Source organism: Rutidosis leptorrhynchoides, chromosome 4 (assembly GCF_046630445.1).
Source record: "Rutidosis leptorrhynchoides isolate AG116_Rl617_1_P2 chromosome 4, CSIRO_AGI_Rlap_v1, whole genome shotgun sequence".
NCBI classification, from domain to species: Eukaryota; Viridiplantae; Streptophyta; class Magnoliopsida; order Asterales; family Asteraceae; genus Rutidosis; species Rutidosis leptorrhynchoides.
Window position 1 is genome coordinate 605,797,960 of NC_092336.1, and position 15,231 is coordinate 605,813,190.

The window sequence follows — 15,231 nt, forward strand, 5'->3', positions numbered from 1 at the left end:
TACGATAACTTCCCTCATACGCTTCGTGTAATCGAATTATTTTATCCATACTTCTTAGACATGATAAAACTTCATAATCGTTACGTCATAATAACATTCTCATTGTTAGCCATAACGACCTCTATCAAATTTCGGGGACGAAATTTCTTTAACGGGTAGGTACTGTGACGACCCAGAAATTTCCAACTAAATTTAAACTTTATCTTTATATTATTCTGACACGATAAGCAATGTTTGTTAAGTTAAATCTCAAGGATTTTAAACTATGTTTATACATTCATTTAAACCTCGACCAAATTCCAATGATTCACGAACCATTAAATGAACATATATGAATATGTATGTATATGTGTATATGTTATAAATTGAAAATGTCAACAAATTATTTAAACGTATAATGCTTTATATGAACGTATTTGTTTCAATATGATTATCGACGAAATTAAAAAAAATATATTAAATGATTGAATTATTAAAAACATTGAATTATGATTACAAGTCTCTGTTGAGAGGTCCACTATGATTTGAGAAAATCTATTCCTCTTAACGATATTCGAAATAATTTGTAAAGCTATTTATGAATAAAAATAAAAAGTGTCATTTACGAAAGTAAGACAAAAGCTAGTGGAGAATTGGTTTCCATAATATTCTATTAACCTATTTTCAAACGTACAAAAACGTTTTCAGTTTAAAAAGAACTTTATTATTAAAACGTATATAACTTTTATAAATATCTAGAATCACTTTTGACAACTCATTACTTAACCAGTATAATAAGTATAACGATATTTATATTTTATTTCATTAAATATATATAACGATTTAAATTAATATTATATATATTTATACGCGTATTATACATACATAGTTTTTATACTTTTACTATACTTTAACTTTACCTTTACTTTACTTTTACTTTACTTTAACTTTAATAATTCACTTTAATAATTCATACTTTAATAATTACTTTAATAATTCATACTTTAATAATTCACTTTAATAATTCACTTTAATAATTCATACTTTAATAATTCACTTTAATAATTTACTTTAATAATTCATACTTTAATAATTCACTTTAATAATTCATACTTTAATAATTCACTTTAATAATTCAAAAATCTATTATAAATAGAATTCAATAGGTTTCATTATTTCATAGAAACTTGAAAATATATTTCTTTAAACTCTCTCAATCGATTTATATATATATATATATATATATATATATATATATATATATATATATATATATATATATATATATTATATATACATATTTGCTCTGTATTATTTCAAGATATTATTAGTATACATAAAATATTACGACGGAGTGATGTCCGAGTGATTTCAAAATAGTTTTTTGAATGAGTCGAAGGTAAGAAAATTATGGATTATAGCTATGGAGGTGATGGGTATGGTTCATGGGTATGATCGTGAGGTTAATCTAGTGTTTATCATCTCCGTTGCATCTACGTACTTTCCTGCAATATTGAATCTCAATATTGATACGTTCGTGAATCCGAGGCCAACCTTGCACTTGTTAAATGACGTTATATGTATTTTTACTATGAAATACAGTATGGTGAGTTTCATTTGCTCCCTTTTATATATATTTTTGGGACTGAGAATACATGCGCTGTTTTTATAAATGTTTTACGAAATAGGCACAAGTACTAAAACTAATTCTACGTGGGTTTAAACCAGAAATATACCCTTAGCTTGGTAACATTAAACTACTTGTCTATGTACGGTAGGCGCGAATCCTAAAGATAGATCTTTTGGGCCTGACAAACCCCATCCTGACTATGGGATGCTTTAGTACTTCGAGGTTATTTTAAATACACCTGATCTGGTGTACTTCAGAGGGTAAAACATGAACGTTAAGGCTTGTTACCGGGTGCCTACAACTTATAGAATACTTTTATACACTTGCGAGTGTACATATATTTATAAAAGGAAATCTTGTGGTCTATTAATATATTGAAATGATTGTTATGATAAACCTATGAACTCACCAACCTTTTGGTTGACACTTTAAAGCATGTTTATTCTCAGGTATTAAGGAAATCTTCCGCTGTACATTAGCTCATTTTAAGGATATTACTTGGAGTCATTCATGGCATATTTTGAAAGACGTTGCATTCGAGTCATTGAGTTCATCAAGATTATTATTATGTCAATTATAGTTGGATGTATTATGAAATGGTGTGCATGCCGTCAACTTTCGTTGTAAAGAAAGTTTGTCTTTTAAAAACGAATGCAATGTTTGTAAAATGTATCATATATAGGTCAAATACCTCGCGATGTAATCAACTATTGTGAATCGTTTATAATGTATATGAACGGGTCCTTTCAGTAGGTGTTTTTGGTCGTTAGTGTATGGATTTGATATAAAGGATATGTAATTTTGTTTTCATGTAAATAAGTCATGAATGATTACTCATATTTTTGTAATTTTATGAGATATTTCATGCTAGTTGCCAAATGATGGTTCCTACATGTGTTAGGTGACTCACATGGGCTGCTAAGAGCTGATCATTGGAGTGTATATACCAATAGTACATACATCTAAAAGCTGTGTATTATATGAGTACGAATACGGGTGCATACGAGTAGAATTGTTGATGAAACTGATCGAGGATGTAATTGTAAGCATTTTTGTTAAGTAGAAGTATTTTGATAAGTGTATTGAAGTCTTTCAAAAGTGTATGAATACATATTAAAACACTACATGTATATACATTTTAACTGAGTCGTTAAGTCATCGTTAGTCGTTACATGTAAGTGTTGTTTTGAGACCTTTAGGTTAACGATCTTGTTAAATGTTGTTAACCCAAAGTTTATAATATCAAATGAGATTTTAAATTATTATATTATCATGATATTATGATATATTAATATATCTTAATATGATATATACATTTAAATGTCGTTACAACGATAATCGTTACATATATGTCTCGTTTCGAAATCCTTAAGTTAGTAGTCTTGTTTTTACTTATGTAGTTCATTGTTAATACACTTAATGATATATTTAATTATCATATTATCATGTTATATATAATATAACAATGTATTAATATGCTTCATATATATTTAGTAAGACGTGGTTATAACGATAATCGTTATATGTATCGTTTCGAGTTTCTTAATTTAATAGTCTCATTTTTATGTATATAACTCATTGTTAAAATACCTAATGAGATACATACTTATAATAAAATCATGTTAACTATATATATAACCATATATATGTCATCGTATAGTTTTTACAAGTTTTAACGTTCGTGAATCACCGGTCAACTTGGGTGGTCATTTGTCTATATGAAACCTATTCCAATTAATCAAGTCTTAATAAGTTTGATTGCTTAACATGTTGGAAACACTTAATCATGTAAATATCAATTTCATTTAATATATATAAACATGGAAAAGTTCGGGTCACTACATCCAGCACATCTTCGATCAGAAGCAATTGAATATGAGACAGCGTCGATGGATCGAGACCCTCAACGACTACGATTGTGAACTTCGTTATCATCCTGGCAAGGCCAATGTTGTAGCTGACGCTTTAAGCTGAAAGGAGAGGACGGCACCTCTTCGTTTTAGGGCTCTGAACATCACCATCCATTCGAACCTCAACAGTCAGATCCGAGTAGCCCAAGATGAGGCTCTCAATGAGGAGAATATATCTCACGAACATTTGAACATATTTGTCTCTCGATTCGAGGTTAGGGAGTCTGGACTCCAATGTTATGCCGGAAGAATTTGGGTACCTTGTTATGGAGATCTACAGAACCTTATACTTGATGAAGAACATAAATCGAGATATTCGATTCATCCTGGAGCGGGCAAGATGTACCACGACCTTAAAGAACAGTATTGGTGGCCGAATCTTAAGAAAGACGTTGCAACTTATGTTGGTAAGTGTTTGACTTGCTCGAAGGTTAAAACCGAGCATCAGAGACCTTCTGGTTTACTTCAACAACCAGAAATCCCACAATGGAAGTGGGAACGGATAACAATGGATTTCATCACCAAGCTACCAAAGACGGTGGGCGGATGCGATACTATTTGGATTATTGTTGACCGCCTTACCAAATCTGCACACTTCCTTGCGATGAAGGAAACTGATACAATGGAGAGACTTACTCAATTATACATCAAGGAGGTTGTATCTCGTCATGGTGTACCTTTATCGATCATCTCAGATCGCGATCCCCGTTTTGCCTCTAGATTTTGGTGTTCTTTGCAAGAAGCCATGGGAACCCGTCTCGATATGAGTACTGTGTATCATCCACAGACTGACGGACAAAGTGAATGAACGATTCAGACCTTGGAGGACATGTTGCGTGCATGTGTCATCGATTTCGGAAAGGCCTGGGAAAGGCATTTGCCACTCGCCGAATTTTCTTACAACAACAGTTATCACTCGAGCATTAATGCTGCACCTTTTGAAGCATTGTATGGCCGCAAGTGCCGATCTCCTATTTGTTGGGCCGAAGTAGGCGAAAAGCAAATCACCGGACCCGAGGTAATCCATGAAACAATGGAGAAGATTGCTCAGATTCAAGCTAGACTTAAGACTGCCCGCGATCGTCAGAAGAGTTATGCCGATCTTAAACGTAAAGACTTTGAATTCAACGTTGGTGATCGTGTAATGTTGAAGGTGGCACCTTGGAAAGGTGTGATTCGCTTTGAAAAACGTGGAAAGTTAAACCCACGATACATTGGTCATTTTTGAAATCTTGGAATGTGTTGGACCTGTTGCTTACCATTTAGATCTACCAGCACAATTGAGCTCAGTTCATCCTACCTTCCACGTGTCACACTTGAAGAAGTGTCTTGCTACACCTGAACTTATCATACCACTTGAGGAACTTACAATTGATGACAAATTCCACTTTGTGGAAGAACCTGTTGAGATTATGGATCGTGAGATCAAAACTTTGAAACGCAACAAGATTCCGATCATCCGGGTACGATGGAATGCCAAACGAGGACCTGAGTTTACTTGGGAGCGAGAGGATCAAATGATGCGGAAGTATCCTCACCTTTTCCCGACTCCTCCATCTACCTCAGCTTAAAATTTCGGGACGAAATTTTCTTTAACAGGTGGGTAATGTAACGACCCTAGATTTTCCAACGTTTATTTATTAATAATTATTATTATTAATACGTGTGATTAAACGAATGTATGTTATTACATTTACATGTTGCCATGATTGCCAGTACTTGATTTTAATTGCCCGAAACGTCTGTGTGACACACGAAACTTACACAAATAATATTTTCAAGTATTATTTACATTCATGATTAGTTTTATTAATCATTTTAATTAACTATGGTTATTAGTTAGTTACTTGGGCTTTAATTGGACTTATTTGTTAATTAATTGAACTTGGGCTTTGATTAATGTTATGGACTCTTGAACATGGGCTTATAAGCCCACCCTACCCATTTATATGGATTAATTAGCCCATCATCACTTGTAAGTATTACTTGTAAATGGAAACTGGTTAGTTAAGAACAATTAGAATCTAGTTAACATATAATCCCCATGTAAACCCATCTTTTATCCACACTTTTAAGACTTTACATGCTAGTAACCATCAAACATTTCCCTCCCCCTTCTTGATCCCTAAACCGTCGGTTGAGCAAGCATATGGGGAGAGTTTGGTTTTCATTTTTCATTACTTACTCACTCATATTTTCTCTCATTCAAACACACACACAAAAACACTTCCAACATTCTCTCATTCTCTCTCAAATTGTAAGCAACTTGAACAATTTCTTCATCCTTTTCTTTTGTCTAAAAACCGAACCTAATACATCTCATCATCATCAATACTTGTTCTTGTTTAATGTTTGATTACTTGTAGTTACTAGTTGTTGTTACTTACTTACATATACAAGAATCAAACTCATTAGTTTCATTCTTCTTTTATCTTGTAATTTCAAGAACACACAAGAACTAAACTTACTAGTTTATGTTCTACATATGTTGCTTCAAAAGATTTTAAGTTCATGGTTGTAAATCATACTTGAAGTTCATGAAGTAAACTTTAAAGTTTACTTTCTAAAGATCAAGGCTTAGGCTTGAATCTTTAAAGTATGGACAACCTTGAACTAACTACTTGTTTACTTAGTTTATTTCTTTACATTATGCACTTTAATTTCATGTTTGTTGGTTGTTATTGGTCAAATGTTACTAGTTAACTTTGATCTCATTAATCTTGAACTAAAGTTAACTTTAAAAGTTCAAGAACATGTAAGTAAACTTTCTATTATTATAACTTGGTACACTTATGTTAGATCTAGACTTTTGAGTCTTGGATTGAAAGGACCCGTTCATATACATTATAAACGATTCACAATAGTTGATTACATCGCGAGGTATTTGACCTCTATATGATACGTTTTACAAACATTGCATTCGTTTTTAAAAGACAAACTTTCTTTACATCAAAAATTGATGGCATGCATACCATTTCATATTACATCCAACTATTATTGACTTAATATTAATCTTGATGAACTCAACGACTCGAATGCAACGTCTTTCAAAGTATGTCATGAATGACTCAAAGTAATATCTTTAAAATGAGCTAATGCACAGCGGAAGATTTCTTTAATACCTGAGAATAAACATGCTTTAAAGTGTCAACCAAAAGGTTGGTGAGTTCATAGGTTTATCATAACAATCATTTCAATATATTAATAGACCACAAGATTTTCGTTTATAAATATATGTACACTCGCAAGTGTATAAAAGTATTCTATAAGTTGTAGGCACCCGGTAACAAGCCTTAACGTTCATGTTTTACCCTCTGAAGTACACCAGATCAGGTGTGTTTAAAATAACCTCGAAGTACTAAAGCATCCCATAGTCAGAATGGGGTTTGTCAGGCCCAATAGATCTATCTTTAGGATTCGCGCCTACCGTACATAGACAAGTAGTTTAATGTTACCAAGCTAAAGGTATATTTCTGGTTTAAACCCACGTAGAATTAGTTTTAGTACTTGTGCCTATTTCGTAAAACATTTATAAAAACAGCGCATGTATTCTCAGTCCCAAAAATATATATAAAAGGGAGCAAATGAAACTCACCATACTGTATTTCGTAGTAAAAATACATATAACGTCATTTAACAAGTGCAAGGTTGGCCTCGAATTCACGAACCTATATTAATTATATATATTTATATGTTGGTCAATATTTGTCTAACAATTTTTGGTCAAGTCATAGTATACCACAATCCTAATGCTCGAGACTAATATTTAAAAGTCAACAAAAGTCAACTTGACCCAAAATGACTTCCAAAATCTATACATGTTTATTATATAACTTATACATAGTCGTTTTATATATTTAAATATATTTATCAGATCTTATTATACTAAATAATACAAGTCATTTATTAATAAATAAAAATTTATATTAAAATCCATATATGATAAAAATATACTTTTATATATCTCAAGTAATAAAATTTATAAAATTCACTTAATATCATAAAAATATAGTGGTAATTATTATTAATGTAATTATATTACGTGTGGTAAAAATATCTTTGTACGCATATTTATTTGATAAAATAATATTGATAATAATAATGATAAAAATAATAAAATGATAGTTTCAATAAAAATATTAATTTTTAGTAATAAAGATAATTTTAGTAATAACATCAACTGATAACAATTATAATAATCGTTTTAATAATAATATTAAAATTAATGATAATTCAGTTGACCATATCTTTTAATCCGTTCATCGAAACCACACGATTTCTAAATGAAAAGTTATTAATTTTTCTTTAGCTTTTCAATGAAATGCATATCATATACCTTATCTCAGTAGCATATGTATCAAATTCGTGATTTATCATAAACTATTTAACGACGAAACTAAGCATACAAACATGCATAATCATATATACTCGAGCACTAGTAAGGGATACACTATTAATATATAAAAGATAAGATATGAATGCTCACGTATCAATATTGTGATTCAATATTGCAGGAAAGTACGTAGACGCAACGAAAATGATAAACGTTAGGTTGACCTCACGAGCAATACCCTCGAACAATACCCATAACCTCCATAGCTATAACCCATAATTTCCTTAGATCTATCGCGTTTGAAAACTTATTTTGAAATCGTCTGAATATAACTCCGTCGTAGTATTTTATGTATACTAATAATATCTTGAAATAATACTAAGTAAATATATATATGTAATTCGATTGAGAGAGTTTAGAGAAATATATTTTCAAGTTTCTATGAAATAATAAAACCTATTGAATTCTATTTATAATAGATTTTTGAATTATTAAAGTGAATTATTAAAGTATGAATTATTAAAGTGAATTATTAAAGTATGAATTATTAAAGTGAATTATTAAAGTATGAATTATTAAAGTGAATTATTAAAGTAAATTATTAAAGTGAATTATTAAAGTTAAAGTAAAGTAAAAGTAAAGTAAAGGTAAAGTTAAAGTATAGTAAAAGTATAAAAACTATGTATGTATAATACGCGTATAAATATATATAATATTAATTTAAATTGTTATATATATTTAATAAAATAAAATATAAATATCGTTATATTTATTATGCTGTTTAAGTAATGAGTTGTCAAAAGTGATTCTAGATATTTATAAAAGTTATATACGTTTTAATAATAAAGTTCTTTTTAAACTGAAAACGTTTTTGTACGTTTGAAAATAGATTAATAGAATATTATGGAAACCAATTCTCCACTAGCTTTTGTCTAACTTTCGTAAATGACACTTTTTATTTTTATTTATAAATAGCTTTACAAATTATTCCGAATATCGTTAAGAGGAATAGATTTTCTCAAATCATAGTGGACCTCTCAACAGAGACTTGTAATCATAATTCAATGTTTCTGATAATTCAATCATTTAATATATTTTTTTTTAATTTCGTCGATAATCATATTGAAACAAATACGTTCATATAAAGCATTATACGTTTAAATACTTTTTTGACATTTTCAATTTATAACATATACACATATACATACATATTCATATATGTTCATTTAATGGTTCGTGAATCATTGAAATTTGGTCGAGGTTTAAATGAATGTATAAACATAGTTTAAAATCCTTGAGATTTAACTTAACAAACATTGCTTATCGTGTCAGAATAATATAAAGATAAAGTTTAAATTTAGTCAAAAATTTTCGGGTCGTCACATGGATCTTCAAGATCAAACTAAGAACTATGTTCTACAACTTAAGATCTTGATTTTATAAGTTTATTTTCAAATTGTAACTTAATAATACTTTTACATTTCATGTATGTGTTGAATCTAAGACTTTGATGTAACTTTGGTTCATCAAAACACTTGCAACACTTAAGTGAGTTGTGTTTCATGTCTTAGACTTACACTTGGGTTATGATGGTCAAACCTTGGTGAAAATGATGCAAACACATCAACGAGTTATACACTTGAAGCTATATGCATCAAGGATGAGAACCGTGATAAGCATCGAACACCAAGACCACCGGAACCCACTATTTTTCTGTCTTCTGTCTTCTGCCTACTGTTTTCTGGGTTCTGTAACAGACCAGTACACCTGGGCTACTGTAACCTTGATTTTCAGATAGATCTTTTCGAGTAGATAATTTTTCATATAGGACTCGTCTTAATCCGAGTTACGGTTTAGGATTTATGGCCCTCCGATCGTCACTATGTCCTTTTAATGTTGTGCAGAAATTTCTGACCTACTCGCACTTAGACCGTCGCCACAGTCAAACGAAGATGAGTTTGCTTCTGTAAATTTTACCACACTTAAAGGACTCATATACGGAGCCATGGCCACTGGTCTCACCTTAATTCAGTAAGGATAGAGGCCGTGGTGACTGATCGAAGTCAGCTTTTGTTTTAAACTACTTTCATGAACGAAATTTACTTTACGCCTTTTGTTTGATGATGAATGATGATGACCCTTAAGACCTTATTTACATACTTTTAAACCTATTCGGACGATTTACTGACTTAGTACTATTTGACTTAGGTTGAGGACCCGTTTGGACAACCTTCATTACTTGCTTACTTTCCGAGTCATACTTTACCGCTACTTTATCATTGTGAGTTATAGCATTCCCTTTTTACTTTAACTTATTTTGGGAACTGAGAATACATGCGAATTTTATGTTTTACATACTAGGCACGAGTACTTAAACTTATATTATACAACGGCATAAACATTCCCTTTAGCTCGGTAACGTTTAATCATTGGTTTTTGAACCGTGAACGCGAATCTTAGATATGGATCCATAGGGTTTGACATCCCCACTCGGGCTAGTAGCGCTAGCATTTAACGAGTGTTTAATACTTCGTAAACATACGCACTTTCCAAGTGTACTTTCAGGGGGTATAAACGTTAAGTTAGTTACCAAGTGCCCACGGTTAACATATACTTTATCATACTGTTTTGAAACGCTCTTCGTAGCACTGAAATCTCGTGGCCTACCTTACATACTGTTATACTTAAACTATAGCTCACCAACCTTTTTGTTGACGTTTTTAAGCATGTTTTTCTCAGGTGCTTAAGGTTATTTGCTTCAGCTGTCGTGCTAGTCTTGCCGTAGACACTCGCTGCTCTAGTGTTATCACCGCATGAACTGTTTATCTTGCATTCAAACTTTAATACATTTGAAACTATGTTTTGTAACGACCTAAGGGTCACATACATTTATTCATGCTTGCTATTCGTAGAAGCATACTGTTGGTGTAAAACAATTGACGTCGGTTATGACGTCATCTTTTATCGTGAATGCAACTTCTTTTATTACAGCATATAGTACTTAACCTTGTAATGATCCTATTGTTGATGATTCGTACACGATGGTTTTGTACGGAGCATCACAGCGAAGATCTCCCATGAGGTTCGAACGCAAAATGTTACGCTACCTCAGATTTCACCGAGCTAGGCGCACGAGTAATATATATTGTCCACGAAAGAACTCGCACTTATAACCTCAATATTAATGAGCTTCCTGCTTATGATTTTGATTATAATAATAATAATAATAATAATAATAATAATAATAATAATAATAATAATAATAATAATAATAATAATAATATTATTATTATTATTATTATTATTATTATTATTATTATTATTATTATTATTATTATTATTATTATTATTATTATTATTATTATTATTATTATTATTATTATTATTATTATTATTATTATTATTATTAGTAGTTTTAATTAATAATTAATTACTAATGTAACATAAACTTGCTAAAAATGCACGACTTTGAATAGTTGTTGTTTCAATTGTACTGTTTCTACTGGTGACCAAATAAATAATTTTGTTAGAAAAATGATAATCATAGCTTAGACTTATAGTCAAGCATTAATCGTAAAGTTAATCTTTCTAATATAAAACTACATATTTATCTAATTAAATGGACCCTCTTAATTTAAATATGAAAGGTATGAAATATTAACAATTTGCAATAAATGCTTAAATGTAACATTTAAGTCTATGCTTATCATTCTTCATTTTATTTTATACTTAGTACTATAGTGCGTATACACAAAAGCATATTTACTGCTTTTCACATACTCAGATCATCTGCATCACTACGCCATTTCATCGTCATTGACTTCTGTCAAGTATAACATCAGTAACATTGTCTAGCTATTGGTGTGTTATTCATGCCATCTAAAACGTCATGAAATAACATATTTAATAACAGACTCTAACCTCACATTGTTTAAATTTGTTGTATATTGTGTTTTAATATTTGTACTCTGCTCAAATAAATTAATTTGATGGTTAAGAAAAGATGTCATTGATGGTATTGATATTGATATGTTATTCTTCAGTAAGAGAAAGGAAATATTAACGTAGCGTTAATGTGATAATTATAAAAAGAAATTATGTCATGAATGGAAGCGGTGTAACCAACTTGTTCGGCCTTTACATACGTTGCCATTCACCTTGCTTCGCGTATACCTTCTTGACCGTTGACAGCCCAAATATCCACTGTTTTTATTCATATGTTTATATAAATCTACTTTAATTATATTAGAAGTTTCAATTTGCACAAGACTTTAGAGTAGTTTAAAAATAGGTACCATGACAATGTAAGAAATACCTATATAAACTTGGTTGATGTCTATTCAAAAAATACAATTGACCATAACATACCAACATTCAAAGATGAATTCCATCATACAACTAACCTTTTTCATTCTAGCTTTATTCTCCCACCAACAAAATGCAATAGCTAAACCACCTTACATGAGTATCGTAGCTGCCACAGTTAATAAACATATCGATGCATCTAAGCCTCTCTATAGCGTTGACGTAATGACAGCGGAGTATAACCTTGCAAAACACCTTATAGACATCGATGCTCCTTTCACATGGCATGACTGCATCTTCGATTGGAGAACATCTCAAACCCAGTGTAATTACGACCGTTGTGAAACTCCTGTTGACTGTGACGAATACCAATGTGTTGATGTCCGCGGTGAATACGCATACAAGAGTCCTAATTGCTCACCGGTTAATTATAATGACAATCCCACACCACCTGGTCCACCTAGTCCACCTGGCGGATATTATGGTCCACCTCGTCCACCTGGCGGATATTATGGTCCACCTAGTCCACCCGGTGGATATTATGCTCCACCTGGTCCACCTAATGGATATTATGGTCCACCTGGTTATTATGGGCCACCTGGTCCACCTGGTGGCGATTATGGTGGAGATTATGGTCCACCTAGTGGATATTGTAAATGTTCTGTCCGTGTGGTAGACCCCATTACAGGATCATGTTATCAAGCCGAACTCACTTTCGACTCATTCACATTTAACACAAGTAACGGAAGAAATACTCTTGTTGATGAATATTATGATATAATCCCTGTCGTTGGGTGTGCTCCTTCTTCGTCTTTTCAATCGTTCCCCAAGGACGTTAGTGGTGTCATGGCGTTTTCAACCTCTAAGCACGCGTCACCGGCTTATTTATCTGCACCCCTTAAATATGTACTAGCTTTATGTTTGCCTAGCACGTTATCCACTCCAGGGGCTCTATTTTATGGAAGTGGTTCATATTACCTTTCTCCTCAATCAAATGTTGATGTAAGGAGTTATCTTTCTTATACACCGTTGCTAAAACGTCCAGGTTCTTTTGGATACTTTATCGGTGTGAATAGCATTGTTATTAAAAAGAGATCTATTAATATTACCGTGAATGCCACTACCAAGCTAAGTACAATCGATCCTTACACAACTCTTAGAACAGACATTTATAATAGTGTGGTTAAAAGGTTTTCATCGGTAACAAAACGAATCCCTTCAGCAAATCCTATCGCACCATTTGGTCTTTGTTACAAGGCGTCTAGCAATGATACGAAAGTTGGAGTAAAAGTACCTGACATTGATTTCGGTCTCGAGGGTGGGTCGAAATGGACTGTATCCACGGCTAATTCCATGAAGCAAATGACAAAAGACGTTGCGTGCCTTGCGTTTGTTGATGGTGGTGCTACGAGTGAGCCTGCAATTGTGATTGGGACTTTTCAGTTTGAGGACAACTTTGTGATGTTTAATGTGGAGAATTCGACTTTTGGGTTTAGTTCCTCGTTGCTAAAGAAGAAGACTTCATGTTCAAATTTCAACTTCACTTCAATATACTCGTAGTATGAGTTGAAATTGTTTGAATAATTTAACAAGGAATTGAATGAATTATATCTATATCTATATCTATATCTATATCTATATCTATATCTATATAAAAGTATAGTACTATATGTAATATGTTTGTTTTCGTAATAATGAACTTCATGTTCAATGTTTACCGTTTAATTGTAATGCGTCAACTTCATCTGACATCTGAGTTTAACTGGTAATAAAAGTTGTAAGTTTTTATAGAGTAAAAAAGGTTAAAACTATAAATAGTCCATAACATTTTCACTTTTGTTCTATTTACGATATATACCACAAAAAGTATATTAGTGTAAGTTATAAACTTTTAAATCTTGTATCCATATAAACAAAACGTGACATGTTTATCGGATGGACCGGTACTAAAATATTTATGTGACATTTTTAATTTTTATTTTTATTTTAAGATATCATGGAAATGGTTCTATATTTTCATATTTTATTTTTTATGTACAGTAACACATGTTTTCAAAATTTACTACCTACACTAGTACTTTATGGGGTATGTAGTCTACAATGGAACAAATGTTTTAAAGTATATGGTCAATTTGTAACTTTAACCCTATTTTTACTGAAATAAAATCGGTTGTAAAAGGGAGATTAAATACATAAAATCTCGATACTGCATGTAATGACATGTCAGCTACACATTGAATGACACGTCGGCACGTATTTTTGTATCGGTTTAATAAGTTTTATTCGTTTACATTAACACACGATTTTAAATGTTTATGATCTACATTCATATATTATGAGTTATATAGCTTACAATCTAAAAAAGTCAAAGTATATCGCATATTTTTAACTTTAAATGGAAAAAACAATAACATAAGCTAGTACGGAGTATGTTGTTTTTGGAAGACTCATTCACGAAAAGAAGCACATGACTAGCTAGTAAACTTAAAAGCCCCCAAACACTTGAGGATTCAAAACTCGGATGTTTTCTAACTTTATATTTCATGTTCATTTTTCGGATCTTCAAAGGTAACTAAGTTTTGAATCTTTGATACGAAGAGGTACCTCATCCCTAACACGGGAGTCAACGATTACATGGTTGGCTACTTCATTATTATGAAACAAAAGACGACATGTAGTGTAGCAAATGAGGCTTTCCTGAAAAGAAAAAAAGGTGTTTTCGTCATTTTGACGATTTTTTTTAAATAGTATTAATTCATTCAAAAGTTGCAAAAATCGAAATGTTTGTATCAGATTTACAATCATGGTATTTCCGGAGTTTAGAACACCGGTTTTCACCATTTCACAACAAACCGGAGTTTGGAACTCCGGTTTCTGTCCTCTCTCATATAAATGATGCTCGTATGCTGACCAGTGCACCAGAATGACCTAGCCGGAGTTTGCAATCACGGGCTGGCAGCTTTTCTGACTGCTGTCTGTAACCGGAGTTTGGAACTCCGGTTTCGGTTAACTTATATATATATATATATATATATATATATATATATATATATATATATATATATATATATATA

At 31.6% G+C, this 15,231-nt stretch overlaps 1 protein-coding gene across 1 annotated transcript; it reads left to right on the forward strand.

Annotated features, from left to right (window-relative positions):
- Window positions 1–12,232: 12,232 nt before the first annotated feature.
- LOC139903997 (chitinase CLP-like) lies at window positions 12,233–13,752 on the forward strand. Its single transcript, XM_071885931.1, has 2 exons — window positions 12,233–12,611; window positions 12,786–13,752. The coding sequence occupies exons 1-2, from the start codon at window positions 12,233–12,235 to the stop codon at window positions 13,715–13,717; spliced, it is 1,311 nt and encodes a 436-aa protein (XP_071742032.1). The 3' UTR covers window positions 13,718–13,752.
- Window positions 13,753–15,231: the final 1,479 nt, after the last annotated feature.